The sequence below is a fragment of the Podarcis gaigeae genome (genome assembly GCF_964106915.1).
Source record: "Podarcis gaigeae genome assembly, chromosome: 12".
NCBI lineage: Eukaryota > Metazoa > Chordata > Lepidosauria > Squamata > Lacertidae > Podarcis > Podarcis gaigeae.
The window spans coordinates 47,215,625-47,242,854 of record NC_139688.1 but is presented as its reverse complement, the minus strand read 5'-3'; the positions used below and the strand labels follow the sequence as shown (position 1 = coordinate 47,242,854).

Below are 27,230 nucleotides of genomic sequence, written 5' to 3'. Positions count from 1 at the left end.
TTCTGGAGCGGATTCCGTTTGACTTCTGAGGTACGACTGTATTTTGGCAAATACAGCAACCCTGCAATTTTTCTTGGCGAACGTGTCGTGGATTTAGTGCAAGCAGCCTTGGCTCAGGGGCAGAGCATCTATTTTGGATGCAGAAGGTCACCCTGCCTGGAAAGCCCCTGCCAGTCAGTGCAGGAGGACCAATGGTATGACTTGTTCCCACACATGGCAGACCATTCCAATAAGACTTATAGCAATCGCCACAGTCTTCCAGCTTTCAAGAAAGCAAACAGAATTTGATCAGGAACTGCATTTTTTGTTTCAATTCAATGCTGTTTCATTACCTTTGTGCCCTTATCTCCAGGGAGCATCCAGTGGGCTTCATGGCCGAGTAGATATTTCAGCTTGGGTCTCCTGATCTGAGTTTGACCCTCTAGCCATGTGCTACAAAGATCACTGTGGCTATTCTTATTCAACTGTGGCTATTGACAAGTTCAACTGGAAGATCACCAAATTCTCAACAATCAGTGTTCTTGCTTATGCTGGCTGGATTAGATTGGCTCTGTAGGATTGTGCCTGATCTGGATTTTCTCAGAAACAACTTTTAGTAAGCGCTCTAGAAATTACAACCTCCCACTATACCAGCAAGCATGCTGCCTTTGTCTATGTTGTCATGCACCCAGAGTTGTCCTGGCTTTTAGGCAAGTTGCAAAACAGCAAACACAAATGCTCACAAATGTGTCCAGTGGCATGGGAGCATCTTTTCCGAATTGCAAGCCTGCTTGTCATCATAGGGTTTTGCTTGTTTGTTCATGAGCACATTTTTTTTAAAAAGCTTTTCCTCATCTTTACAGGTTGCGATGATCAAAGTGGTGGCCCCCCGAGCAGTCCTTAAAGTGATTGACTGCGCCATTCAAGTTTGTGGAGGCGCCGGAGTCTCCCAAGACTTTCCACTGGCTGAAATGTAAGTGAAACTTATTCTTAGGAGAGGCTAATATTGTAAGCCAGACACATCCCACGAGCTGTGTGTGGTGGCTCAGCAGAGGCTCAAAGCTCCTCCGTTAGCTGCCAACACACAGGCGCCGTGTCAAGCTCCTGCTATGTTTGCACATAAAGCCATAGTTTACTTTAACCATGGTTTGTTCAACAAACCAAAAGTTGTCTCGCAGATGAGAATAACAAGCCTTGTTTCTCCAAAGCTTGCGCTTGCTTTGGGTCTCAGTTACTTGGAAGCACATGGGGTAAGGTGGAAGAGGTGATCCAACAAACAATGCTTAATCTAAGCTGTTGGGACTGAATTAAAAAATTTCCTTTGCTCACATTCTAATCTAAAAAATTAGGATTTTTTTTAAGGTACAGTAGCTGAGCTTAGTTTTATTTAAAGAATGTATCTAGTGCTCTCTTACTCAAGTGTCGCTCTGAGAGTAATAAAAAATTAAAATTCACAGTACAAGCTTTGGAGCCATAAGTGTTATATGCATTTATAGTAATTTAATCCTGGGAATTTTGCCCTAGCAGAAATCCATGTACACTACTGTATCCCACAACTTTTGCACGGTGGGGTTGGTTGGATTTGACCTACAAAGTCCTTTCAAAAGCCGAATCTGAATATGGCATTATTCTTATAAACTGCTTGGAGATGTTTTTGTTTTACAGTCAAGCAGTGTAAAAGTGTTTCTTAAATAAAAAAAAATGATTCTGCTGAAGATGCACATTTTAAAAGCCCCACTGACTGCGCTGAAAGAGCCAAGATGCTTCTGAGACTTACAGCGGTTTCCAACTTGTTTGCCTCCAGATGTTCCTGACTACAACTCCCATCAGTTTTGGCCAGCATAGTCAGTGGTGAGGGGAGTTGTAGTCTTTCAACATCTGGAGGGCACCAGCTTGGGCTAGAATATGAAGTCTGTATCATCGAAAACGGTCCTTGGTATGTTAAGAGAAGGTTGGGAGTGACAGAGCATGAGACTTTTGATCTCAGGGTTCATGGTTTTGAGCCTCACAATTCCCTTCTAACTCTACAATTCTATATAATTAGAGGTAGAGACCTAAGGTATAAACTAGCAAGCCTCCCTGTTGTGGTGTTGAAATGGCCAGACTATCTGCAACTGCTCTGTCCTCCTGCAGGTTTGCCTACATACGGACGTTACGCATAGCAGACGGACCCGATGAAGTTCACCTCTCCGTAATTGCAAGACAAGAGCTGCAGGACCAAGCCAAACACCTGAGTGCACATCTGTAATATTTTGCTTGCTTAAAGTCATGATGGTACCACAATCATTTTAAACCATTTTCTATCTTTAAGTTAGGCTGAAAGCTTATGGGGCAGGGGACTGTAGATTTGACACTGTTCTCAATTATGGATATTTCTTAAGTAAACTCACTCTTACTAATTCTACTAGCAACAATTCCTTTACTGATCTGTCACTTGCAGACAAAATGGCTTCACTCAGAAGCTTACGTGTTGGGCCATCTAAACCCAAGGGGGAAGGTCTAGAATAGGCCTGCCATCAGAATTTTGATATCTTTCCCTGCAGTTGGTGGGTTGCATAAAATGTAAGATTCCTATTCAATTGCACATTGGGTTTTGCCTAAAGCTCCTTCTGTTGTTTTTTTTAAGCAGGGGTGGGGACATTTATTCAGCTCCAAGAGATGCATTCCCAGCAGTGTTTCTCAAACTGGAGTCCCCAGCTGCTGTTGGACTACAACTCCCATCATCCCTAGCTAGCAGGACCAGTGGTCAGGGATGATGGGAATCATAGTCAAATAACATCTTGTGGGCCATCTAAGATGCAGGTTTGGTTCTCTCGCCCTCAAAATAGATTTCAGGTCTCTCACCCCATAACCCTCATTTTCTTTCCAGCTTTACAAAGGAATAGAACAGCAGAAGTACAAATCTGTCACATTAACAGTTCAGTTCCCTTTATTTTTTAAAATTTTATGTACATACGAATGATCTGTATAATGTACATTCAATATAGAAAGTTTTATATACTGGATAATGTATAGAACATATCACAATTACACTATGCTTTTTATATATAACATGTTAACGTCATTTTTAAATAGGGTTTTTTTTTTTGCTGCATTTTAATTTTTCAATTTGGTAAAGCCAGTTATACATACAAATATCTTGTTAGGTCTGGTGAAGGAAATGTTAATGATTGAGGAGAGAGGCAAACGTCGTTTTGGGAAGATTATCTTGTCCAACTTGGAGAGAGGAGTAGGAGGATCAAGTGATTTAGCCCAATTTCTTCGAGACTGCAGTTCAACTTCAGTCATGCTTAGCTCATAAAATACAAAAAACTAGGAAAAAGTGTTTCAATTCACAGTCTTGTAAACAAAAATATAAAGGAACAAAAAATGTGCTTACGTACAGCAAGAAACAAAAACTTCTTGCGTACCCCTTTAGGCTGATCCCCAAAGTACTTTCTTCTTATGTTACAGTGTGATAGAATCGTGGAACCTTGTCTTTCCCCCCTAAAAAAAATATATTCATAGAAAAAGGAATAACACTGTCATGAAACTGGAAAGGGCAGGCAGAAATCTGTTTCGGTGGACAGGCCAAGGAATGGGGCCTTCCTCACCCCCGCCAGTCTGTTTCGGAGTCTCTTGCATTTCATGTCCTTTAGCTGTGGTCTCCTGCTTCGTGGTCTACTGGAGGGGGGACACTGGGCAGAACTGACGAAGACCTCCCTGCAGTAAGATAGCCAGCAACTCCAGGACCTGTACCAGGGGGAAAAGATGGGAAGGAAGAAACAGTTTTCTTTAAAACTCGAGTGTTTTCAAAGCTGTTAGTTCTGCTCAGACAAACCAGAGTGATCTGTCCATGACATTTGTGTCCAGCTTACATTTCTCTAGACTGATACACGTTACTGGAGATCAGATTTCCATATCACCAGTCACTATGTTATCTAGGATTTATGTTTTAACCCAACTGCAATAATATACCCACAAAAATACACATATACATACATACACACACACATATACATGTACCAGAGGTTTTCAAACTATGGTCCGTCCGCAGAAAGGTTGCAAAACAGACAAGACTAACTGAACTTCACCCTAAACTTGATTTGTTTTTTTAGGCTTTTGGACCAGGGCAGCATGATTAAACTGGCCAATGAGACAGTGGGTCAGTTGTTTTCATAATAAGCCTACTAGCTTTGTCGATTAGAGGTACCTCTCGTTCATGCAACATGGCCCTTGTTCCAACCATGCTAGTGTGGAAGCAAAAAATGTTGCTTGCTTTCATAGTTCTAATATCCATCATATTAGAAAGGCAAGACTAGGCAAGTGTGGATTGTTCTTTTGAGCCATAGAAGAAAATACTAAATGGCCCGTTGAGACTCCTTCCAAATTTTCAAGTGGTCCGTGTGGGGGGAAGAGTTTGAGAACCACTGATACGTACCCTCAGGCACCTACCATTTGGAACCCTGATGTCACAGGCGCAGGGGTATAAAAATCACGAGTTCCAAAACGTGGCATTGCGCAATGTTCTACGACAGTCACATGTCCGCTACAACTGCATTGCCATGCACCTAAGGAAGCATTTCGTTCTAGGAACTGCGTAGATGCAGCATGCACTGAGCAAAGTGGTATCTACCTGCTTTTAGAGAGTGCTAGAGAGAGCTTTAGCAAGCTGCCTGCCAAAGTAGATCTAAAGCCCACTTCTGAGATGAAGAGGACTGCTACCAGATAGAAGGGAAGGAGAGGAGATACCTGGGGGAGAAAGAAACCAGACGCAAGGGAAGAACAGACAGCAAAGCACTTGGAAGCAAAAGTGAAGCATCACTCCGTAGTGTCCCGAGGAGGTTTGTAAGGGACACGTTAATCATTTGCCCCCTTCAAATGTCTACCCTGAATATGTCCAGAATTAAAGCTGAAGTCCAATTGGAGCATCCATTGATCCCTGTGGCCCCTTTTCCAACCTTACCATTCTATGATCAAATTAAGGGGACTGAATTAAGGTGTTATCCCAGAATAAACAAGCCACATGATACACAAAAGAAGGGAAACACAACAGGAAAAGCCTAAATTAGAATGTTTACTGACCAGTGAGGTATCCTGCTGTTTGAGTCTCAGAAATGAACAAGTCATGTTTCTGATCTTTGAAGGCACTCCACACAGAGGAACGAGACAGGATTTCATTCACCTGCAAGAACAACAAAGCCCAGGAAACGTTTCGTTTCATTTCCCCGCTGTTCTTTATCTGCTGTCATTATGAAGTTGAACCTGCCATTAGCAGCAGCTTTTGTAATTGCACAAATCTGGAGCATTTTTTTGGGGGGGTGGTGGTCAAAATTACAAAATGCAGATACCTCAACTGAAAGGAATTCAGGGTGCTTTACCTGCTCTCCATACTGTAGACTGCGAGACATAGATTTCAAAGCTTTAACGATCTGAGCTTTCGTGGCCGAGGGGCTTTCCAGATTCTCAAGACCGATGCCTTCAAGCAATCGCAGGAGATATGGAACCAACTCTACTTTCAAAGCCTGCAAAACAAGGTTACAGGGTACTTAATGAAGGGCTTTCCAAAGCAAGTGCTCCTATCCGTCAGGCAGGTGAGAAAGAACTGATGGACTGAGCCTGCCTCCTAAAATTCTTTGATCTCCTGCCTAACCAACAACTCAGGTCATCTCAAATATGGCCACCCAAACCACTGCAAAAATACTAAATGTTGAATTCACCACCTTCCCCAACGTTCCAGCAGTAATTCCACATATTTCATGGTAAAGATAACATCAGATAGGTACAGTCGTACCTTGGCTCCCGAACGCTGCAAACCCAGAATAGCTTGTTCTGGTTTGCAAACGTTCTTTTGGAAGCCGAACGTCGGACGAGGCTTCCACGGCTTCTGATTGGCTGCAGGAGTTTCCTGCAGCCAATCGGAAGCCGCGATTTGGTTTTCGAATGTTTTGGAAGTTGAACGGACCTCTGGAATGGATTCCATTCAACTTCCAAGGTACGACTGTATTACCAAAATCTTCATCAATGACTGAGGAAGTAATGAGTGGCATGTACCATTGGAGTTAGGCTTGCCCTGAGATGCAGGATTATTGCTGTACACAAATGCCTTTTTCTATACCAGATTTCTTTTCTGCACAAGCATGTGCCTCTGGCCATTCAATACACACTGCTCCTACTGTAAGGTACTCCAAACAGCAAATGTTAGGAACTCTGCATTTAGTGTTGCACACGGAACCCTGCCAATAACTCAGGGAGATATTTATGGTGTATTACGGATATCAGCATGCATGGCAACATCCCTGTGGTGTGGTCACTCTTAGAAAATACGGATACATGTGTGAGCGAATGAGCAAGGATGCATGTTAATGCAAGGACATTCCACCCACAGCTTTGCAAAGCGAGCTTCACTTTTTCTTGTTGCCCCAAGCAACCCCCACGCAAGCTGCCACAGGGAAATTCCACACCACTCCACACAACACCACGAAGCTAGCGTAGCAAATTGAATGGACACATATTTAGATTGCTATACAAATGCCTTTAAAGGGCACGGTTCCGGCTTGCTTACTTGGACTACGAGATCATTTTGTTCCTTTTGAAACATTCGATTGAGTGCCTCGCAGGCTACTCCAATCGTATCTGGCCGTTTCTTCATTCCATTCATCACGGGTCCAATGGTCTCTAGCGCTGCCATTGAGCGAACACAAAGCTGTGGAGGGGAAAAGCAGTTTGATTTAGGCTGTTGAAGATTCTCATTTAAAAGATGAGGTTACAAGACCCCGAGAAAGGTCTAGCACAGGGGTAGGCAACCTAAGGCCCGGGGGCCGGATGCGGCCCAATCACCTTCAAAATCCGGTCTGTGGGCGGTCTGGGAATCAGCGTGTTTTTACATGAGCAGAATGTGTCCTTTTATTTAAAATGCATCTCTGGGTTATTTGTGGGGCATAGGAATTCATTCATTTCTCCCCTCCCCAATATAGTCCGGCCCCCCACAAGGTCTGAGGGACAGCGGCCCATGGCTAAAAAAGGTTGCTGACCCCTGTTCTAGCATACCAACTTGAGTTAACACCCATTTTCCAACCTGGGCTGCAGAAGTAGTAGGCAACATTCCTTAAAGCTAATTGCTGCTAATTTTCCATACCCTGGATTAATTGAAACTATTGATTGATAGTTCAAACAACTAGGCAACCAACATATTTTAGGGCACCACATCAGAATAGTGTTGGGGTTGCTACATAATGAGAGACTGGAAGCAACAGTTTGCCTGCAATGTAAAGAGGTTGAAGCGTGCATGGACCTGATCCCTTCAACTGACAGTTGACAGTTGTATATACTATGATTCCAGCTGGAGACAATCTAATCTGGCATGTAATATGTTTTAAATTGAACCCTGTTTTATACTGTGCCTAGCCAGGCTTACCATCCCTGGTACTGGTTTCAGGGGGGGAAAAGATTTAACATCCAGTCTACAACATCAGAAACATACAACAAGCACCTGAGATGAATGTTCTTCCAGCAAACAAAACCCATATCCCCATACCTCATTATCAGACAGCATGTGTATGACACGCATTGCGCTTTTCGGAATGGCGTTGTTCTTGTGATTCAGGGCCTGGAGAATCTTGGGAAGATGACCAAGAGGGGGGACTTGGTCTGCCAGCTGAGGCTGAGCACTAAAGAGGCACACCGTCGCTGTTGTTAAAGTTTCTAAAGTTTCCCCCTGTTTCGGAACACAAAGCACAGAGCAAGTCAGTGAAATTTCCTGCTCCACTATTGAAGTCAGTCAATGAGCGGCCAGTTTACAACCAACCGTTTAATGAAAGGAGTCGCATGTATGAACATCTTGATTATTTTATGGGAACGTAGGCTTATCTTAAAGGGACGCAGGTGGCGCTGTGGTCTAAACCACAGAGCCTAAGGCTTGCTGATCAGAAGGTCGACAGTTTGAATCCCTGCAACGGGGTGAGATCCCTTTGTTTGGTCCCTGCTCCTGCCCACTTAGCAGTTCTAAGTGCAAGTAGATAAATAGGTACCACTCCGGCGGGAAGGTGAACGGCGTTTCCGTGCGCTGCTCTGGTTCACCAGAAGCAGCTTAGTCATGCTGGCCACATGACCCAGAAGCTGTCTGCAGACAAACTCCCTCGGCCAGTAAAGCCAGATGAGCGCCGCAACCCCAGAGTCAACCTAATGGTCAGGGGTACTTTTACCTTTACCTTAAGGCTTATCTTGTTAAGAAGCAGAGAACGACAGCCATAACCTGAATATGAATAAGAACCTCTTCAAAGTACTGACCAGTTACTGTTTCTTCGGCCAGAATCTTGTATGGGGAAACCCAAACTGCACGCACAGATCTAATGCGTGTGCATAAGCTGTTCCGAACAGCTGCCTGATCACTTATGCAACTGCATGCTGCACAACGGCTTGTGTTAGGATGCATTCATTTAGTGGCCATTCATTCGTTGTTCTCCATACTAAACAAATTGCTCTCCTACTGCCTTTCACCACCATGGGTTTACTGCTGTTATGTGCCAATTTTTTCACAGCACAAGCCTAGGCAGGTTTACAGAGCAAGAAGCAGAACTAACCGCATCCTTAAAGGTCTTTATTGCAAACTGCTCAGGGCAAGCTATTCATAAATGAAACAAACAGTGGTAGGAAGTAGTTAGAATAATAGCAGCAGCAACTTTCAGTGGACCGGAGCTCGCTTTCACAAATGCAGTTGCACAAAGCTAACACGCAACCCATCAACTCCACTTACATGGGGGTTGTTTTTCTCCAGGAGTTCGGTGAATTTTTCTAACAGTGCAATGAGAAATTCCCTAGGTTTTCGCAGCACCCAGGCCGGCTGGGCAATAAAGATTCTTAGGAAGACCCCTCCTACAGAAAGTTCACCCTCTGCTTCACCGTACACCACAGCAAAGTCCTCAGGCAGCTGGATCAACGAGAAAAAAAATGCCACTGAGTTCGTGCTTTAGGAAAGTTGCATTTGGTTTATTAGAAAGGGAGGGTTGGCTAGCAACATAGCTGTGAGCCCAACTACGATTATAAGGGTCTGTAGCAATGCAGAATACTTTGCAGCAGGGCTGTTGAAGCTGCAGCCATCCAGTGGATGCTGGGCTCCTGCTCCCATAGGACCAAAAGTAGCATGATGTGGTCAGAGTGGATGGGAGTATTAGTGCAGGAGCATCCGAGTTTCATAGGTGCCCCCCCCCCCCGGGTCCTACAGTGCAGTTTCATGCTATTAGTCATGGTACAGTGAGATAAGACTGAGCAGTACTGAAAAACAGAAAATGCAAAAGGATACGAAGGAAAACCACACCCATGCTTTGTCTTAATTTCCCCCTTAACGTTTAAATTTTGCTTACCTTCCAGTTAATATCAGGGTTGTCTCTCTGTAGTTTAAAGTGCCTTTAAAAAAAAAGTCAGAAAACCCATTAACAAATACTTCTGCAAGCAAGGGTTAAAAATGAATTAAATTCTAAACGCTTCCCTCACCTAAGGTTAAAATCAAACTGGCTTATTTGCACTCTAATCGCTTTCAGCAATTTTGATCAATACAGAATATCTGGTTATATTTTTTGCATTATGCCGCCTGGAATAGACCCTGTACTACAATCCCAGAGGATTCCAAACTGAATCTAATCGTTGGCTTTACAGTTCTGCTACGTTTTACCACGAAACTGACTACAAAAGTACAACCATTATTCACCACAACTGTAACATACTCTAGCATCATTTCTCGAACAGTTGTAGACACTTTCTCTCTGGAGTTGTCATTCCATATCAACTCTGGATTTTCATGCGTTCCTTCAAAAATGTGAACAGCAGCTTCAGGGTTATCTCTCATGGCATCCATAAAGACACCAGGTAGAAACTTCATTAGGGTAATTCTAACCTAGAAAAGAACACACCAGATTGCAGATTCTGTCATCGCTAACGAAGGTTTCCAGTGAATCAAATGAACAGCTTGTAATACTGACATCTAGCAAAGCACGGGGAAAATGCTTTTGAAAGGAATTTGACTTATCAACAGAGAGCAATTCTTAAACCTGTGTGGGGAATGTCTTTGTATGGTTGACTATTGTTTGGATAATGACCTGTCTTGTGAAGAGTCCTTGAGTTACACCCCCTGCCTCCGAATGACCTAAACTGAACTTGATGGATGGGCATTGTGAATCTCCATTGTTCAGCCCAGACAGAGCGATCCAGCTCTGACAGCCTTCTCACTCTTTCCTCGCTGCAAGGTGTCAGGGAACCAGGCAGAGAGCCTTCTTGGTAGTTGCAGCTGCCCTGTGGAATGCTCTCCCATCAGATGTCAAGGAAATAAGCAACTATCTGACTTTTAGAAGACATCTGAAGGCAGCTCTGTATAGGGATGCTTTTAATGTTTGATGTCTGTTTAATGTTTTAATTTGTTGGAAGCCTCCTAGAGTGGCTGCAGCAACCCAGTCAGATGGGCGACATACAAATAATAAATTATTACTATTATATTATTATAGGTTTCACAATTTATGAAGACTAAGGCTATCAATAAGGGGACGCGGGTGGCGCTGTGGTCTAAACCACAGAGCCTAGGGCTTGCCTATCAGAAGGTTGGTGGTTTGAATCCCCGCAACGGGGTGAGCTCCTGTTGCTCAGTCCCTGCTCCTGCCAACCTAGCAGTTCGAAAGCATGTCAAAGTGCAAGTAGATAAATAGGTACCGCTCTGGCGGGAGGTAAACAGCATTTCCGTGCGCTGCTCTGGTTCGCCAGAAGCGGCTTAGTCATGCTGGCCACATGACCCGGAAGCTGTACGCCGGCTCCCTCGGCCAGTAAAGTGAGATGAGCGCTGCAACTCCAGAGTCGGCCACGACTGGACCTAACGGTCAGGGGTCCCTTTACCTTTACATAAGGCTATCAATGGCTACTATGCCCACTGCTGCAGGCAGAATGCCTCAAGGAACCCATTGCTGGGATTCACATTTGGGGAGAATGCTGCTATACTCCTGGTTATGACTTCCCATAGGCATGTGGTTGGCCATTGAGAGTATTATATGCTGGGCCAAATGAGCCGCTGGCCTGATCCAGAACGGCTCTTCTTATGTTGCCACGTTTTCCAACCAGCACGTTGCTCTACAAGACTAGTAGCTTGCAGAGAATGAAATGTAAAGCTTGCACCACGTGAGGGATGTTTATTCGAAGTGATGCACATTGGCTGCATCCAGACAATCAGATCTTGGATTGAGAAGCCAAGCTATGAACAGGCAGACAGCCACTTGGCTCTCCCCACCCTTCACGTTAAGTGGAAAAACCAAGGCAGGAAGACGTCGCCAATTCCTCTTGCGTCCAAACCAGGAAAACTATGACTAATGGCTTCCAAATAAGGAATGACAGTAAGTCATATTTCAAAGCTGGCTTGTGTATCCTGGTTTGCTGGGAAGCTATTAATCATCGTTTGCTAGCTTAGGTGTAATGGAAAGCCATGGTAACAGCAGCTTCGTGGCCTGTTTCCCAGCCCATATGAAGGGATGATAAAGATGAATACGGCCCGTGTAATGTTAACTCCTAGTACAGGGTTGGACAGCATTTTTTATAAGCATGTTGCAAATCAAGTCTAACAGACATTGTGCTATTTAGTGTTAAAAGCATGCTTTTAAAAGGGCCAGTTACAATGCCCCAAAAATGAAGCAAAACACACTCACCTTTGGACCAACCAGTTTGTCGGCTGTCATTTTAGCAAAAAGCTCTGCAGTCTGAGATCGAACTTGGGGGTGTGTTGAGTTGCAGAACATATCAAGTAAGTAGATTAAAGCACCTAGGAAAGGACAGAGAAACAGAGGGCCTATGAATATTCTGATAGATAAAAATAAATGAACGGTTGCCTCTTCCAATCGCAGAAAGTTTGAAACATTACTTTTGGATTCTACAAGCAACGAAGAGCAACAGCGTTCACTGTACCTTTCGCCATGGCCTCCTTAACTATTTTGGTACTGGATGTCAAAGCATACAGAGTTTCCAGAACAAGCTGCCGACCTGCCAAGAGGAAAAACCGTGAGCTTTTGTGTGTCTCTATTTAGCAAAGATGAAGTAAAATCACAACAGGGCTTGTTCAGAGTTGGACAATGGGGCCTGCACTATTGCCTAGTTTAGCTGGCCCCTCAGGAAAGAGCTGTTTATGAGGCGAAACAAAAGCCCTCCATGGATTGAGTTCCAAAGTCAGCAAAGGTATTTTAAAAAAAATATCCTATGAAAGGTCAGCTTAAGTCAAAGAACTAAGCACTAGTAGAATTAAAATATATGCATATTATATATGCATATTAAAAAATCACATACATATACAATAAAAACATCACAGGTCTAGCCTTTCCCTTAAAAGCAAGTCCCTAATAATAGAGAAAGAAGTTCCAAAGGGCTGATTGTGGCAAGATGCCTTCATTCACAAAATGGGTTTATCCTGAAAACATACGTTCACTGAGGGTTCTTCTCTAGATCTATTTTGAATGCCAAAGACAACACCCCAACACAGGCGATTTTACTTCATTAGTGACTTCCTATAATTTCCCCAACAGATCTGAAGACAGAGGGCAAGTTTAGAGAATATTTGTCTCTACACAGTCCTGAGACCTCAATGCCCTTCCCAAGCTGGAGCCACAATTCTATATGCACGCTTGTAAAGGGGGGGGGGGGGAGTTTTTCTTTCGGTATCTAAAGAGTTTTCTAAACATGTATTTTTGTCGCTGAATAAGTAAACTCGCGCTCTACGTACTTGAAGGTAGTGAATGTAGGAGGGCTAGTAAGTTGGAAAGAACCATTGCTTCTGCAATATTATTTACACATTCTTGGTTACTAGTCACTATGTTCACCACCTGTATAAGAAAGGGGGAAAAAAATTAAATAAAAACTGCTAGACTGGTATGGAAGCAGCTAGCTGTCAATCTTGATTCCTTGAAGACAAGGATTGTCTACATATTGATTGGATACATAAATTCAAGCTTTGCTTCCAGAAAGGCCGCTCTGAATTTTCTGTGAATATTTATAGCAGAAAATGTCTTTCAAAATATTGGACCAAATGCTGTTTTCAAACAATAGGAGTTTAATTTTGCAACAGAAGGAGCACCATCAGGTAAAAGCCATGACCCTAGTTCTCTATCTCTTCCCAACCCTGCATCGCTGTCCCTACCCATTCAGAGCGAGGTCAATGCAAAGGCTTCATTTGCCCTTGGCGAGGTAGCCAAATCTGATTTGTGTAACAACAGATATATGACCTGTGATTATCTGGGATCATGTGGGCTGGAAAAAGACTCCCCGTCCCAAAAAATCTGCCTCTTAGCCAGCTTCTTAGGACAGGCAAATAGGTGTGGAAATGTAAGCCAGGGGGAAGTGGATATTGGTGTATAGGGGTGGGCGAGGGAATAACCCTTTTTTAATACTCTGGATAACAGTGGTGGTGCAAAGAGACCAGTCACTTTTGCCAAGGCAACTCGGGCCATTGCTTCTGTCCAATGATGCCCCTCTTCTGGTGAGAAATTAGGACTGCCACTGTCGGCTTCGGAAATAACATTTGGAGAAATACTTCAAGAGTCATTGTGTTCTACTGCCTGCTAAATGAACATTCCTTAGTACTATTTGCATAGCCTGTGAACTGAAGATTTAAAGTCATGTACGGTAGCTATTTTGATGTCCTGCAATCCCATTCTCTAGCTACAAAGCCGAAAACCAGAATCGTTACTGGCTGAGTGTAAAATAACGTCTTTACATTTGTCATAAAAGTGAACACCGCTTTGATTAATCTACACAATATATTCCAAAGAACTTTCTCCTATGGCAAGAAACTTTTATCGCTTTGGTTTTTACCTCCAGAGCCAGCTGTTGGACTTGACCAGCTCCGTGGACACGCAGAAGGGAGAAGATTAACTTAAAGTGACCTATGCATTCACATTCTGAACCTGCGTGGAGAAAGACAGCTGCTATGGTTAAAGTGGACTAAACTAAAGCACTTTCAAGCAAAGGTATCTTAAAACTTTTTTAAAATAAAAAAACCCCACCTTAATCTGCTTAAACAGCCATTTTAGTTTGGTGATAAGCTGTACGACTAAGCATTCATCTAAAACATCCAAAATCTAAAGTGAGGTTTTGTTCGACAGGAATGTTTAAGGTGTCCAACATGCCTCGCTTACCTGGGTTGTGTTTTATTACATTTCTCAGAGCCTCCAAGGCCATCTCAACCCTTCTGAGCCTCTCTCCATGCTGGTTTGACTCCACTTTCCCTGTGTGAGTCATGGCCATTAATGTATGAAGGTACTGGGCTTGTGAGCCTATATAATCCAAGAGGCTTGCAGCAAATGATTTCGGAAGCTGTAGGGTAACAAGCAAGAAGGAAAATTAAAAAGATAGATAGGAAATAAACATTTTGTTGTGGCTGCTTAACACAGTGTATCCATATTTTACAAACTATTTACAATTAAGGGATGAACAATCAAATGCTCTATCAGGATACATCACCAGTAGTGTTTCAGCTTCATGTAGCAAGGCTTCTTCACAAGATTATAACAAAGGAAGGGTAAGACTGCTATATAAAAGTCTGGGAAGTTCTATAGTATAGGGTTACTCCATTCTGAAAACATTTCTTTCCCAACGTTTGAATTTTTTAACAAAGGAAGAGCTATAACAAACATGTAACAAAATTCAGAGGGAACGGATATAGATCCTCTAAATGTTTCTGCTGTGTTGATGATTTACTGAGAACAAATTAGTACATCCTATATTTTGACAAGGAAAGAAGCTTCAATATCTAACATGTTTCGTGTTGGTACGCAAAAAAGAAGAAAAAGGGATTAACCAATTTAAAACCAAAAGACTTCACCAAATAGCAAGAAATAGAATCTTACCTCCAGCTGGAATGTGGGGACTTCATTGTAAACTCTAACAAAAATCTCTCCTACAATAAGCTCTTTTGCATGATCGCTGAAGATGAATTCAGATCCATAGCTTTTATCACAGTCACCCTTTAGAAAGTAAAAATCAATTGAATATAGTTGCAGCTTCCCATAGTAAAAACATTAAGCCGAATGGATGCAAAAGCAGTACAATTCCCCAATATGAATTGTCTACTTTAAGCTTGGAGACATGAAGCGGGGACAGAATTTGATTTCAGTTCTCATTTACTTTGCAAGAAAAGGCTAGAAATGTAAGCAGGTGAAGGTAGGAGGAGAGTTGGCCAGCACTTGGGAAGATAACTATTATTTCTGTCCTTTCCCATGGCTGTTGCTAATTCCTGCACAGGTCGCAATTTAACCCTCAGTGATCTTTTAACACGTGTGGTGCTACAACAGGAATCCTGCAACCAAAAGCAGGCCGGTTTGAAATCGTTCTTTTGCCCCCAGCTGCAGAACTTGAATTCGTATGACAATCGTACTTGACTACAAGCGACTGCCGAAGAAGAAGAAGATGCTAAGCAAGACCTGAGCTGTACTACTGGCAAAGACAGAGCTCTCAATCACTCAATTGAAGGCAAATATCTAGGGAAAAGAAGTTACCCCTCAGCCCCTTGTACTGCTTCAACATCTTCTTCCATCCAGAGCAACATGAGATGCAACAAAGGGGATAAAGGAATCAGGAAAAACTGTCTCCTCCACCTCTGCCAACAAGAGGCTCTCCTGGTTTTAGGTCATGTCTGAACTGAAGGAGCCTTTCTGTTCACTGATGGCGAATTAGGATCAGAGTTATTTACATTTGCTTTTGTGAAAGGATGCTGTTTACAACATGAGACCATAAATGGAGAGATGAGGGGATGAAATCTATAAATCCCACGGGAGGACACCAAACTTTTGTGGCCTGGTACAGTGGTACCTCAAACTACATATGCTTCAGGTTACATACGCTTCAGGTTACAGACTCTGCTAACCCAGAAATATTACCTCAGGTTAAGAATTTTGCTTCAGGAAAAGAACAGATATTGCATGCCGGTGGCGCAGCAGCAGCAGGAAACCCCATTAGCTAAAGAGGTGCTTCAGGTTAAGAACAGTTTCAGGTTAAGAACAGACCTCCAGAACGAATTAAGTTCTTAACCCAAGGTACCACTGTACAATAAGAGAAGCTGGCCGTGTGGCTTTTGTACACCTCGGTTTAATGATTCTGACAAATGCAGCAACAAGAATTGCTTGCTGCTTCTTTCGGTTCCACCTCAGAAACTCCCAACTAGCCAGCCCGACAATTTGAAAAGGTGCCTCACTCTTTTAATCATGCTTTCCTGCTGAGATTCCAAGAACTCAAGGAGTTCAGCTCTTGTCCGATTGTTCCAAATAAGGTACGGGCTTTCTGTGTTGCTGTTCAGCATTTTCAGAATCTAGGTTAAGAAACAGTTATGGTAAAACAGATTTAAATGCAACACAAATATTTCATTTTTTCTACAGCATCTACATCTGACCAGCTTAATACCACTACAAGACCACTGTAACCCTTCTAGCTTTCTCAATCTGCAAGTTATTTCCTCTTTTTTGTTCTTTAACACGAATCTATTTGGAATTTGCTCTTAAAAACTCCAGCTCTGGCTAGATGCACACTTTACGATTTCAAGCGCTACAGAAGTAATCTGAAACAGTCTCTATCCTGCAACTATTGAGTGCAGCAAGCACTGTTTCTCTCTTATATTTGCGTGTGCGCACACACAAATATTCCTGGTTTGCCATATGCAGTAATGACTCAAAATTACTGTAGCAGCAATATCATGTGAAATAGCTCTTAGTATCTGGCAAGAAAGACACGACAAGTTAGAAATAGTAGGATGACTACTGTACAAATCCACACATCTCTATTAACACTCCGCTATCTTAAACAAAAATCCACTGGCTGCAACACAGAGAGCTGAAGGTGCTCGCAAGTGCCTCAATCAAGACTCCTTTTCTAAGACACTAAAGGCTGTATAATTTTCTTTGTTGCCATTACTACATTTTCATGCTCAGCATACTTGTCAAGAAAAGCGGAAAAACATTAACGTGGGTATTAAAATGTTCTTGTACCTCGGCAGGATTGACCACAGCAAGTTTTCTTGCAATATATGGCGTCAGCATGCCTGCAAGACTTTTTCTGATGGCTGGGTTTTCAGGCGTAGCTTGTTCTCCGGGGAGATATCCGCCAAGACGGCTCAAAGCAAGGAGGCTAAGCTTTGCAAGGGTATTGGCTACTTCCTGTTAGCAGAAAATAGGGAATCAATCTCATGCACAGATTTTCTGAATAGGTGAAGAAACCAGACCACCCCTCCTTCACAAGCAATACTGCAAAATAAAATGGACATAACTTGCAAAAATGTCATTGACCAATTTGGGGTGACTGTCACTTGCCATTGTGTCTTATACCCCACTGTGCACTATTCAGGAGGGTCCTCTAACTCTCTAGAGGGGCTTTTTGGGTGCTGCAGAGGGGCTTGGTTTTTTTTGGAAGAATATAAAGTAGTTCCCTTCTTCAAACTTCCTTCTCTCTTTGGATCAAAGCTTGGCATAAGCAAGCACAACTGATCTTGAGGATGTCATTTGAACCGCACAAAAAAGGCTACAACACACATGCAAAATTTTACCTAAAAGCACAGCACATTAAGCAATGTGTTTGATTTTAAGATAATGACTGTAAGTTCCTACAGCCATCCCAGAAATGCTGCTCAGGATATATTTGAAGTACAGCAGTCTATTCACAGTTCCTTATTATCATTACCTGCTGATTGGAATCTTCACTCTTCTGAATCCCACTCTCTTCTAGTGTGTAATCATAGTTGAAGATGTAGCCGAGCAAATACCACAGAACTCCAGCTTGAAACAGATGTGTCTGTAGCCAGTAGTCCACAGCAAAGGAGCTGACACACTCGACCCCTAGGGAAGCCACGCGGGGAATGTTCTGAGTAGGAAAGAAAACATTTGCTTTGGGTGAGAAGTGGTTCAGGTCAGCAGGGATGAGACAAGCGGTGTTTCTGACGTAGAAATGACAAAATGCAATAGTGGCATGTTCTTCACACTTTTTGTTTCTTGCTTCTGCAGTGTAGCGCTTTAATCACATTACATTATAGGGTAAACAGAATAAATAAGAATATAATAGGTTAAATAGAAGGACGGTGTCTGTACATTCCATTGGACAATGTGCAAACAAAACTGTCTACATGCCCCAGGAAGCCTTATGTGAACTGGGGCTCTGATAGGAAGTTATACAGCTTTCAAAAGGAAGGCAATAGGCCCAATTGATTGCATTCATTTAATGGACATTCCTGAGGTTTTACAGAAATGGGAGGCTAGAAAAGGAAGATAGGAGTCATACAAGAGCTTACCTTGCCATAATACAGTACTCTGCAGAGATCCTTGATGATATTTGGCATTTCAGTTATTTTCTCTCTGCAATCTTCAAACTGGGCTGCCACACTGTAACATTTACTTACATGCCCACACACCTATTAAATGAAAATTGCGAAGTCATATGGCGTTGGGACAGTGTATAATAAGATGCACTACAAATATACACGCTTCAGAAGTTGCAAAGGAATGATAAAGAGCTCCCTGGAAGGCAGACACAGCACTGTAATTTGCCAAGTGATTACTTCTTTCAGTCTTGTGAAGCATTGTTACTTCTTTTCAATTTATGAAGTGTCTAATGTTGGCACTAGGAAAGGGCTGTGGCAAAATGGGAGAATGGTAAGGTGCACATTTTGCATGTGGAAGTTCTCAGTTTCAGTCTTTGGTATCTCCATCGTTAAAATAAACTATGCTTTAATGAGAATAAGGAGAATGCTGGTACTGAAATTGCAGGTGCTTTCTTCCTCCCCTGTTGCCGCTGTACCACCAAAAAAAAGCCATAGCTTCTTGTTTCTCTCCAAACCAACCATGAGCAGGTAGCCAATGTTTGCTCTTATTCACATTAAACCATAGTTTATTTTATCTACAGTTTTAATATGATGTGAGAACCATGTTAGTGGTTAGACAGAAAAGTTGCCTGAATCTGGCCTCCTATGGCCAGTTCACATTCTAGTTCACATTCACACATATGCTAAATCCTCCATTACTGGATTATTTTGAACACTTACCTGAACTGACATATCATCTGGCTTACTAAAGTGTGTCAGGACAGCAACACAGCGATTAAAAGCCTCTTGCAGAATCTGTGGAGATAGACAGACATGGTTTTCCCCTGAACACTGTCAGCAGCAAAAGTTGAAACGATTGTTCTCATATAGAAAAATATTTCTCTACAAATTTTCGGATGCCATTTTAAAGCCGCCCTACTTGTGAGAGAAAGAAGTTTAAGTATTCTAAGCCAAACCAATAATCTGAAATTATCTGGAGTAATATTAACAACATTTCTTAGAAGCCCAGTTATTGTTTCTTTTGCTTGATATTAAGTTAGAAGTTAATATTTGTGTTTTTTTAATAACAATCTACTTGCTTATTCTTAGGCAAATTAAGCTAAATACATGAAATATTCAGCATTGGTTATGCAAGCTTACAGAATAGTCAGCAACAGCAGTTCTGAGATGTACTTACAGATAGCTAGAAAATATGAGGGGAAACTAGCTTTGCAGACAACACCCAGCCAAAAAGGGTTATTAAAATGCATTTTGCAAACAAGAGCTTAATAGAAAGGATGCAAAGAATAAAACTCACTCTCTGCAAAACACAACCCAGAGGAAGATTTTGAGCCTACCTCAATACCGTTCTCTCTTCTTAGTTCTTCTGCATTAAGTGCCGAGCAGTTGACAGTGTAGAAAGCTAACTCAGTAGCAGCAGGCAACAGGGGAGATTCTTTGGAGAACAAGAGGTCGTCTGAAGTTTCTATTGTGATTGTCTTAATCAACATGGGGTAGCCTGCGTATTTATAAGGCTTCAAATCTTGAAAAGAAAAGAATGCCAAGAGTCAACATTCACATGTGAATCAGTCTCATGGTGACACTTATTCTATACCAAACAAATTATGGTTTCTTACTTCAAAGACCAACAAGACAGGAGAAAGGAGGGCCTGAGAAGAGTAACACAGAATGCACTAAACAAATTAGCTCCTAACAAGTAGGAGAAGTTGAATTCCCCAAGATTCTGGGCAGCTCCTCGGACAGTATACAGGTGAATCTGAGCTGCATTTGGAAAATAGAATCTCAAGGCTCTGTTTTGAATGCAGACTTTCTGCTTTAGAACAAGTCCTAGGTTTTCTACCAACAAAGGTCCACCTATTAATCAGTGGAGACGGATTGATTTAAAATTGCTGGAAAAAGTGTATTCACTGCATTCAAATAAAGGTCCATTTTGGACTTGACTGTAGCCTCCAGAAGTACATGGGCCTCCCCTCCTTCAGAAATCCACTCTCCAATGAAACCAAGGTTATGCACCTGAAAAGGTAGCGCTTGATAGTTTGCCACACGATTTGTATTGGTTGTAGCCAGTGAACTCCCAAATAGGCCCAAAGTTTTCAATAACACATAAATGAGATTTAATATTTCACAAAACAAAGTTATGTCTTCAGGTGTTAAGTATAATTACCATCTTTGTGTCTGTTGAAAAGGATGCTTTGAGCTTTCAAAATTAGAATTATATTCTCAGGATCTGGACCATCCACCACTTTGGCTGACTTTGTACACAAAAACTCGTACGCTTTATTCACCTTTTCAAACATATCCTGCAAATACAATGCACACAAGGAAGCAGATGTGAATCCAATCTCAAAATAAATCAGCTGATGTTGCAAAAGAAACAGGTCAGGATTTTAAGAACGACTGTCTTCTACTACATAATCTTCAAAGACACTCTTCTAATTTTGAGCTATTTTAATGTTTTCCTGACTTTTATACCATACCCTTCTCTGAAAAGTCCTACACATACACACACAGTAGGACAACAGAGTTAACAAGAAACGTAAGTACAACCTATTCAGAACAGCCTTGTGTACAGACAGCATCGTACACAGTATTCCAGTATTTGGCTAAGGATTACTTAATGTAAAGCAGGGATGAGACCTGCAGTCAGATTTCAGAGTCCCCTCCCAACCGTAAGTTGTACAGCAGGAAGGGAAAGGGTCTTTGAAGTTGTGCAAATTGTGCAATTACGACTTCTTCCCTCACAATCAGATCAAAGCCGAGGGAGAAATTAACAGACCCGTATTCCTGGCAGATGTGCTAAAAGTAGTCCATACAATTTTGGGCATGCAATTACATTATGAAGTTTGGGGCTTAAAACAGTTGCAGTTAAGGGCTTCCAGTTCAGTGATTGTGCTGACTTCATTTACATTCTTCTGCCGGGATTACAGACCTTTGCCACATTTGCACAGGAAAGACAGATAAAAAGGGCATTGAGAGAGCTATTTCCCCCCACAAGAAAATGGAAGGTGAAACTTGAATGGAGTTACTAAAAATGAAATATATGCCTCTGTTACCATGGGGAAAAGGTGTGTGTGTGTGTGTGTGTGTGTGTGTGTGTGTGAGAGAGAGAGAGAGAGAGAGAGAGAGAGAGAGAGAGAGAGAGAGAGAATGAATATGATTGTGTGTGGGCCTGGCAACTTCCACTACTGGAAAGTTATGGGGTCCATAACTCAAAACTGTTTCCCCTTTCTGATGTAAAAATATATATATTTAAGAGCTTTAGCAAACAAAGAATTGCACTTCTATTATGCAGGAATTTGTGCACAAATGGGCTGTCCTGGTTACATAAAAGGAGTGACTGCACATTTGAACAAATGCACACTTGAGCCTGCTCCCCCACTGCAGTAACTGGGGTAGATCCATGTATACAGTAGAGAGCCTGTGCTCAGACACCAGATCAGACCCAATACATCCTATAGGCATAATAGATATTTAATACATAGCACTTACTCGACCTTCTGGATTCTTGTCAGGGTGGTATTTCTGGGCCAGTCTGAAATAAGCCTTCCTGATTTTGCTCTCATCGTGCCTGTCAGATACATAAAGAATTTGATTACCTAGGATTCAATATGCTGTCATTCAGTCAGGGGGGAAAAATTGTAACATAGATTTAAAACTAAACTCTGGCACAGGTTATTTTGAACGGCAGATTTTAGGTCGCTTTCCAAAGCACGTTTTATGAGTTAGCTACATATGATATCCATAAGATCTAGTCCAGTCTGTCTCTTATTTAATGCTGAGTAGGGGTGGCAGCGCTAATGGTGCATTTTCAGTGACTTTTCAGCACTGCCGATGTGACAATAGCAAGGCCTGTGTAAACTATTATGGCAATCCGGTCTTGGAAACTGGATTCCCCGCATCCTCTCTGCACACTGCTATGTGGGCTCCTGCGCTTTAGTTAACCGATATGCCTCCAAATCAAAAGGTCAGGCTGGTCTGAAATAGAGGGGCTCCAATGCTGAACCATTATACTATCGTTCCTGTACAAAACTTCAGCCATGCCAGCTGTTCTTCCGGTTCTAGAACTTAAATCAGAGGGCAACCAAGTTTAAATGATACAAGGTACACGAGCTAAGGGTCATTTATATTAAAATGTCAGTGGAACAGAAGAGCATATAACTTACTGTCCTTGTCCCTTTGGGAGATGGAGAACTTCATAAGCATCATCTATTGACATTGTGGGCGCCTTCTTATCCACCTCCTTCTTCCAAGCATCTAGGGTATCTTTTAAGAGTTTAACCTGACCGGGGTGGTGGGGAGACAGAAAATTCCAAATGAGTTCTTCTCATGTAACTTCCAGATCTTCCCGGGGGGGGGGGGGGGTAGGAGAGGAAGGGGGAGATAGCTGCTATTACTCAGCCACCTAGGCCCTCCTGTTAGGCCCTGCAATATATAAGTTTTATCTCTCATATCTGAAAATTTGAACACACTCCTTTATTTAATTTTATTGATGCTTTAACAGTAAATTGGTACATCCATTTCACAATAATCTTCATTATCCTTGTTTTTATTCTGATTATATATGCTGTGATCTTTTCTGTGAACCGCCCTGAGACTTCCAGGTATAGGGCGGTATATATACTCAATAAATAAAATAAATAATAATAATAATAATAATAATACATTATTCGACTTTCCCACCCCAGCCCTCCCATGGGTTCCCTTTTACTCTTAGCTGTGATATGCATCTTTCTCTACCTTCTAATTAATTTAGCTGCTGTTCGTCGATCTAGTCCTACTTGGGAGATTTATGAAACTGTTACAATTCTTTAAACAATCTCCAAAGGTTTCCCACTCCTCTCTTATGGTATGTTCATCCTAGTTTCTTATCTTTGGAGTCAGCATCACTAACTCCACATATTCTATTAACCTATTCTGCCATTCCTCTTTTGTTGGACTGTTTTTATCCTTCCACAGTTGTGCATAGGCTATTCTGACCGCAGCAGTTGCATAAAGAGCAAGATTTAATGCATTCTTAGGCATCTCACCCTCTATCATACCCAAAAAGAACATCTCGGGTGTTTTTTTTTGGGGGGGGGGGGGAATGTCAACCTTAGCATCTTTTTTATTTCTGTGTATATCATCTTCCAATATTCCTTAGCTTTCATACACCCCCACCACATTGAATACACGCCTTAACTGGCTTTGAAACTGTATACTTTAAAACAGAACTGTTAAGATCACGTCACACTCAAGATGCCAGTGAAGCAGTCATGGCTCTCACAGTTCTTTGACTTATTCTCCCTTTTTATTTCCAATTCTGCTTTGCTGCAGATTGAGGAAGAGTGCAAGACATTTGACTTACAGGGTCTTTAATTGGCCAGTCAGGAAACCGAAGTTTATCACAAAGATGCCTGAGGTAATAGATGTTACAAAACAGCTCGTTCTCCAGCTGAGGATAGTTGATTAGCGGTATTGGGCAGTACTGGTAAAGCGCTCTTGTGTTACTTTGAAGACGAGGGGTGAAGTCCGCAAGATGAGCAGCTATCTTCTCTATCATAAGGCGCCTGTGAATTGCAAAAAGGCATTTTGAAGCAAACAATCGCTAACAGTTCTTCCAGATCGCTAAACCATTAAACCTTGTTATCTGTGGCAAGTCACAAAGATATCAGATGAATTTAATTACAGTCAGCAAACTGAAAAAAGGGGGGGGAATACTAATGGGGGGGGGGGGGAGAAACCAATTTCTTTTGCTGGAAGTGTATAAATCAAATTACCTCATTTCACTGCTCCAAATAGCTTCTGGAGTGTCGAATTCGCCCAAAAAAATTTCAGAAAATTTTTCTGGCTCATAGTTTTCCAAGTAACACACCATAGCTTCCGGCAGGATGTGCCCAAGAATGCTCCTCTGAACTATATCTTGTCCTTTCATCTAAAAAGAAGAAGATGGATGTAAGTGTGAAAATGAAATGAACACGCTTTTGCACATCTTTACCGGTTGCTTTTTTGATAATGGAGATATTAATTTTCACAAGCTACTATGTGCAGCACAACTTGTAGAATCATAGAGTTGGCAGGGGGACCCTGAGGGCCATCTAGTCCAACCCCCTTGCAATACAAGAAGAGTTAGAAGCCTCAGGCTTCATGCCTCTTTATTCCACCCTCTCCATAGTAAGTAAGTAAGTAAGTAAGTAAGTAAGTAAATTTTTATTTATACTCCGCCCTCCCCGGCCAAGGCCAGGCTCAAGGCGGCTAACATCAAATATCAAATACATTAAAACACAATCAAACTCTACGTGGGGCTACCTTTGAAGGTGACCCAGAAACTACAACTAATCCAGAATGCAGCAGCACAACTTCCAATGCATTTAACGCTTAAGAGTTGTCTCCACATTCATCCCTACCAAAACTTCCTAACGCTAAATTCAGCTACATATTTCCAACTGTTTGGTTAAACATTATTTAGCTAACAGCACAACAAACTTTTGTCAATTTGCCTTTTAAAAGGATCCAGCACATTCTGAAGAGAGAGAGTTGTTTCAGAGAGCAACAAGACCCCCCCCAACAGACATTTTCGCTGTTTAAATGCTTATACTTAGCACATACTTGGAACTGACTTGTTTTGTTGGAGCACTGCCCGTTTGTTTTGTAATATTAATTGCCGCTTACCTCTTCAGACTTGAAGGCCTGCTTCGAATGTGTATACTTCAAAAACCTAGAAAATAATTCATCTTTGTTACATATATACTTTTAGCTCAATGGCATGAGCTCAGCATGCAGGTTAATGGGACTAATAAAACTTGCACCTGCCCTCTAACCTGTCTCGATTCTTGGGCTCTCACTGGCCATCTAGCACTAAATACAGCCCCTAGGGACTCTCTCTTCATCAAACGACCCCTCACTATCACCATTATACAATGTAGCCTGGTTTCTTTAAGGTGGTCCAGAGACAAAAAGTGTAAAACGATTTTATGACTTAAAATCTCTCAGAAACGAATGCCATATCCTTGTATTCACACTTAGCTAGTGTGAAACTCTATGTTATGTTTACTCTATGTTTACTTAAACATACAACAGATGCTAAACATTATCGCTTTCACCTTGCAACAGGGAGCACGTTGGAACCGGTATACATCATGATGAAGAAGAATACTCCACTGAGGTAAAGGCGAGGTAACTGTGGGTTGTCTTGCATGATGTAGAAAAGCAATATGGCCACTTTCTCAACAAGAATGGGATCAAAGGTCAGCAGCAGCTGCAATGCAATAAACAACAACTTAACATGGTTTTAAACTGTGCATTTCAGATTAGGGCTACTGCTCCCAATCAAAGTTCCAAAATTTCTTTTTCTTTTCAAAAATATGCTGAAAAGCAAGCAACCTAAATCTTGACCATCAGACTGCAGATCAGCTTACCTGAATGATGTGAGGAAGGCAAGTGCTGTCAGAAAGGAGCCTCTTCACTCTGGGCAAAGGCCTTATAATGGCATTATCCTGATCTCTGAAAGGGAAGAGGTTTCCCTAATCAGTGTTTGACGTGCACAATGGCCAGCTTGTGTTGTAAAACAGGGTTACCCTCAAAATGGTTGATACGGACATTCTTGGGTTGATGGAACTGTGTAGGGGGTGAATAAAGGCTATGGGTGTTTGTGTGAAAAGAAAATCACAGAACTGTAGTTGGTAAGGACCCCAAGGATCATCTAGTCCAACCCCCTACTTTCCCAACTCCCCCCCACCCAACTTCTTTGTTTACACCTTACCTACTGGGGAAATAGCTACACATTGTGACAAGCATGTTGAGGATAAGTGTAGCAAGGTCCGTCTCATTCAACACAGCTTGCCCAGTGGCAAGTAGACACCATTTCAGCTGAGGGATAACTTGCAGCGGACGCCATCCATCCATGCCCTGGGCCCAGCACCTGCTTTTGGAAGTCAATACCCCTTTGGTCCACAGTTCCTGCATCTATGTTAGGAATGGATTGCCACAGAGAAAACAGAAGGCCATAATGAGGTTGTCTTTTTTAAACTATGTCTTTAGAAGTTGTGCTGAAGGCACTTTCATTCCGACACTACCATACCCTTTAAACAACCTATCCCTAGATATCATATCAAGGCACCACAGAATTTTAGCTAACCTAAGAACTTTTGACCCAACCAAAATGGGCAATCAAACAGGTTATGGATCCGCTGAGGCCACAAATGGAAGAAATTTGCAATGCAAATAGTGCCAAATTACTAAGAGGACTAAGTTTTTAAAAAGCAGTTGCTAGCAAATGTGCAGTACAAAAACAAAAGACACCAGTCAGGATGAAATTGTAACATCCATTTAGTGAACGGGGGAAAAAATCAACTGAGCACACCCTGACAGCCATTCTTTGTCAAATTCTCCCAGTTCTGCAGGCCCAAATGAAGGGATTAATGGGAGGTACTGCACCTCTTAGGGATGCGGGTAGCGCTGTGGTTTAAACCATTGAGCCTAGGGCTTGCCAATCAGAACGTCAGCGGTTTGAATCCCCGTGATGGGGGAGCTCCCATTGCTTGGTCCCTGCTCCTGCCAACCTAGCAGTTTGAAAGCATGTCAAAGTGCAAGTAGATAAATAGGTACCACTCCGGCGGGCAGGTAAACGGCGTTTCCGTGCGCTGCTCTGGTTCACCAGAAGCGGCTTAGTCATGCTGCTCACATGACCTGGAAACTGTCTGCGGACAAATGACGGCTCCCTCGGCCAGTAAAGCGAGATGAGCGCCGCAACCCCAGAGTCGTTTGTGACTGGACCTAATAGTCAGGGGTCCTTTACCTTCACCTTTTTATTTACTGCACCTCTAGGGAATTATCAACCAAGAAGTCGGGCATCTTCAATCCAAAGCCAACCATACAAACCACACAGCATGTGCTGACTTTGAAATTATACCTGTTATTTGTGAAAGCTGAAATTTCCAAGAACAACAATGGTTGAATGAGATATTATCTACAAGCCCAT

At 42.2% G+C, this 27,230-nt stretch overlaps 3 protein-coding genes across 5 annotated transcripts in view; 2 read left to right on the top strand and 1 right to left on the bottom strand.

Moving 5' to 3' along the window:
- Nucleotides 1–2,378, top strand: part of ACAD11 (acyl-CoA dehydrogenase family member 11) — a gene marked incomplete at its 5' end in the record, with an annotated part of 43,393 nt that extends 41,015 nt beyond the window's left edge. The window contains 2 exons of the mRNA XM_083705795.1: nt 843–952; nt 2,113–2,378. Of these exons, the coding sequence (XP_083561921.1) occupies nt 843–952; nt 2,113–2,227 (225 nt within the window). The 3' untranslated portion in view covers nt 2,228–2,378. The remainder of the gene's footprint in view (nt 1–842; nt 953–2,112) is intronic.
- NPHP3 (nephrocystin 3) overlaps nt 1–27,230 on the top strand; it is a 216,430-nt gene that overhangs the window by 98,836 nt on the left and 90,364 nt on the right. The window lies entirely within an intron of this gene.
- DNAJC13 (DnaJ heat shock protein family (Hsp40) member C13) overlaps nt 2,891–27,230 on the bottom strand; it is a 62,284-nt gene continuing 37,944 nt past the window's right edge. For 2 of the 3 annotated variants that reach the window (XM_083705463.1, XM_083705464.1), the window contains 29 exons: nt 26,013–26,215; nt 25,669–25,753; nt 25,354–25,508; nt 24,923–24,968; nt 24,031–24,185; nt 23,619–23,820; nt 22,438–22,553; nt 21,764–21,842; nt 20,439–20,574; nt 19,612–19,796; nt 18,995–19,069; nt 18,245–18,364; nt 17,641–17,820; nt 16,953–17,120; nt 16,166–16,279; nt 14,823–14,939; nt 14,112–14,289; nt 13,789–13,880; nt 12,701–12,800; nt 11,893–11,967; nt 11,637–11,749; nt 9,681–9,850; nt 9,321–9,363; nt 8,714–8,887; nt 7,496–7,675; nt 6,524–6,664; nt 5,340–5,483; nt 5,044–5,143; nt 2,891–3,711 (listed from right to left, as the gene is read on the bottom strand). In XM_083705463.1, coding sequence (XP_083561589.1) covers nt 3,614–3,711; nt 5,044–5,143; nt 5,340–5,483; nt 6,524–6,664; nt 7,496–7,675; nt 8,714–8,887; nt 9,321–9,363; nt 9,681–9,850; nt 11,637–11,749; nt 11,893–11,967; nt 12,701–12,800; nt 13,789–13,880; nt 14,112–14,289; nt 14,823–14,939; nt 16,166–16,279; nt 16,953–17,120; nt 17,641–17,820; nt 18,245–18,364; nt 18,995–19,069; nt 19,612–19,796; nt 20,439–20,574; nt 21,764–21,842; nt 22,438–22,553; nt 23,619–23,820; nt 24,031–24,185; nt 24,923–24,968; nt 25,354–25,508; nt 25,669–25,753; nt 26,013–26,215 — 3,744 coding nt within the window. In that variant the 3' untranslated portion in view covers nt 2,891–3,613. Of the gene's footprint in view, nt 3,712–4,594; nt 4,711–5,043; nt 5,144–5,339; nt 5,484–6,523; nt 6,665–7,495; nt 7,676–8,713; nt 8,888–9,320; nt 9,364–9,680; nt 9,851–11,636; nt 11,750–11,892; nt 11,968–12,700; nt 12,801–13,788; nt 13,881–14,111; nt 14,290–14,822; nt 14,940–16,165; nt 16,280–16,952; nt 17,121–17,640; nt 17,821–18,244; nt 18,365–18,994; nt 19,070–19,611; nt 19,797–20,438; nt 20,575–21,763; nt 21,843–22,437; nt 22,554–23,618; nt 23,821–24,030; nt 24,186–24,922; nt 24,969–25,353; nt 25,509–25,668; nt 25,754–26,012; nt 26,216–27,230 lie in introns of all 3 variants that reach the window. The other variant, XR_014556811.1, reaches the window with a different exon arrangement.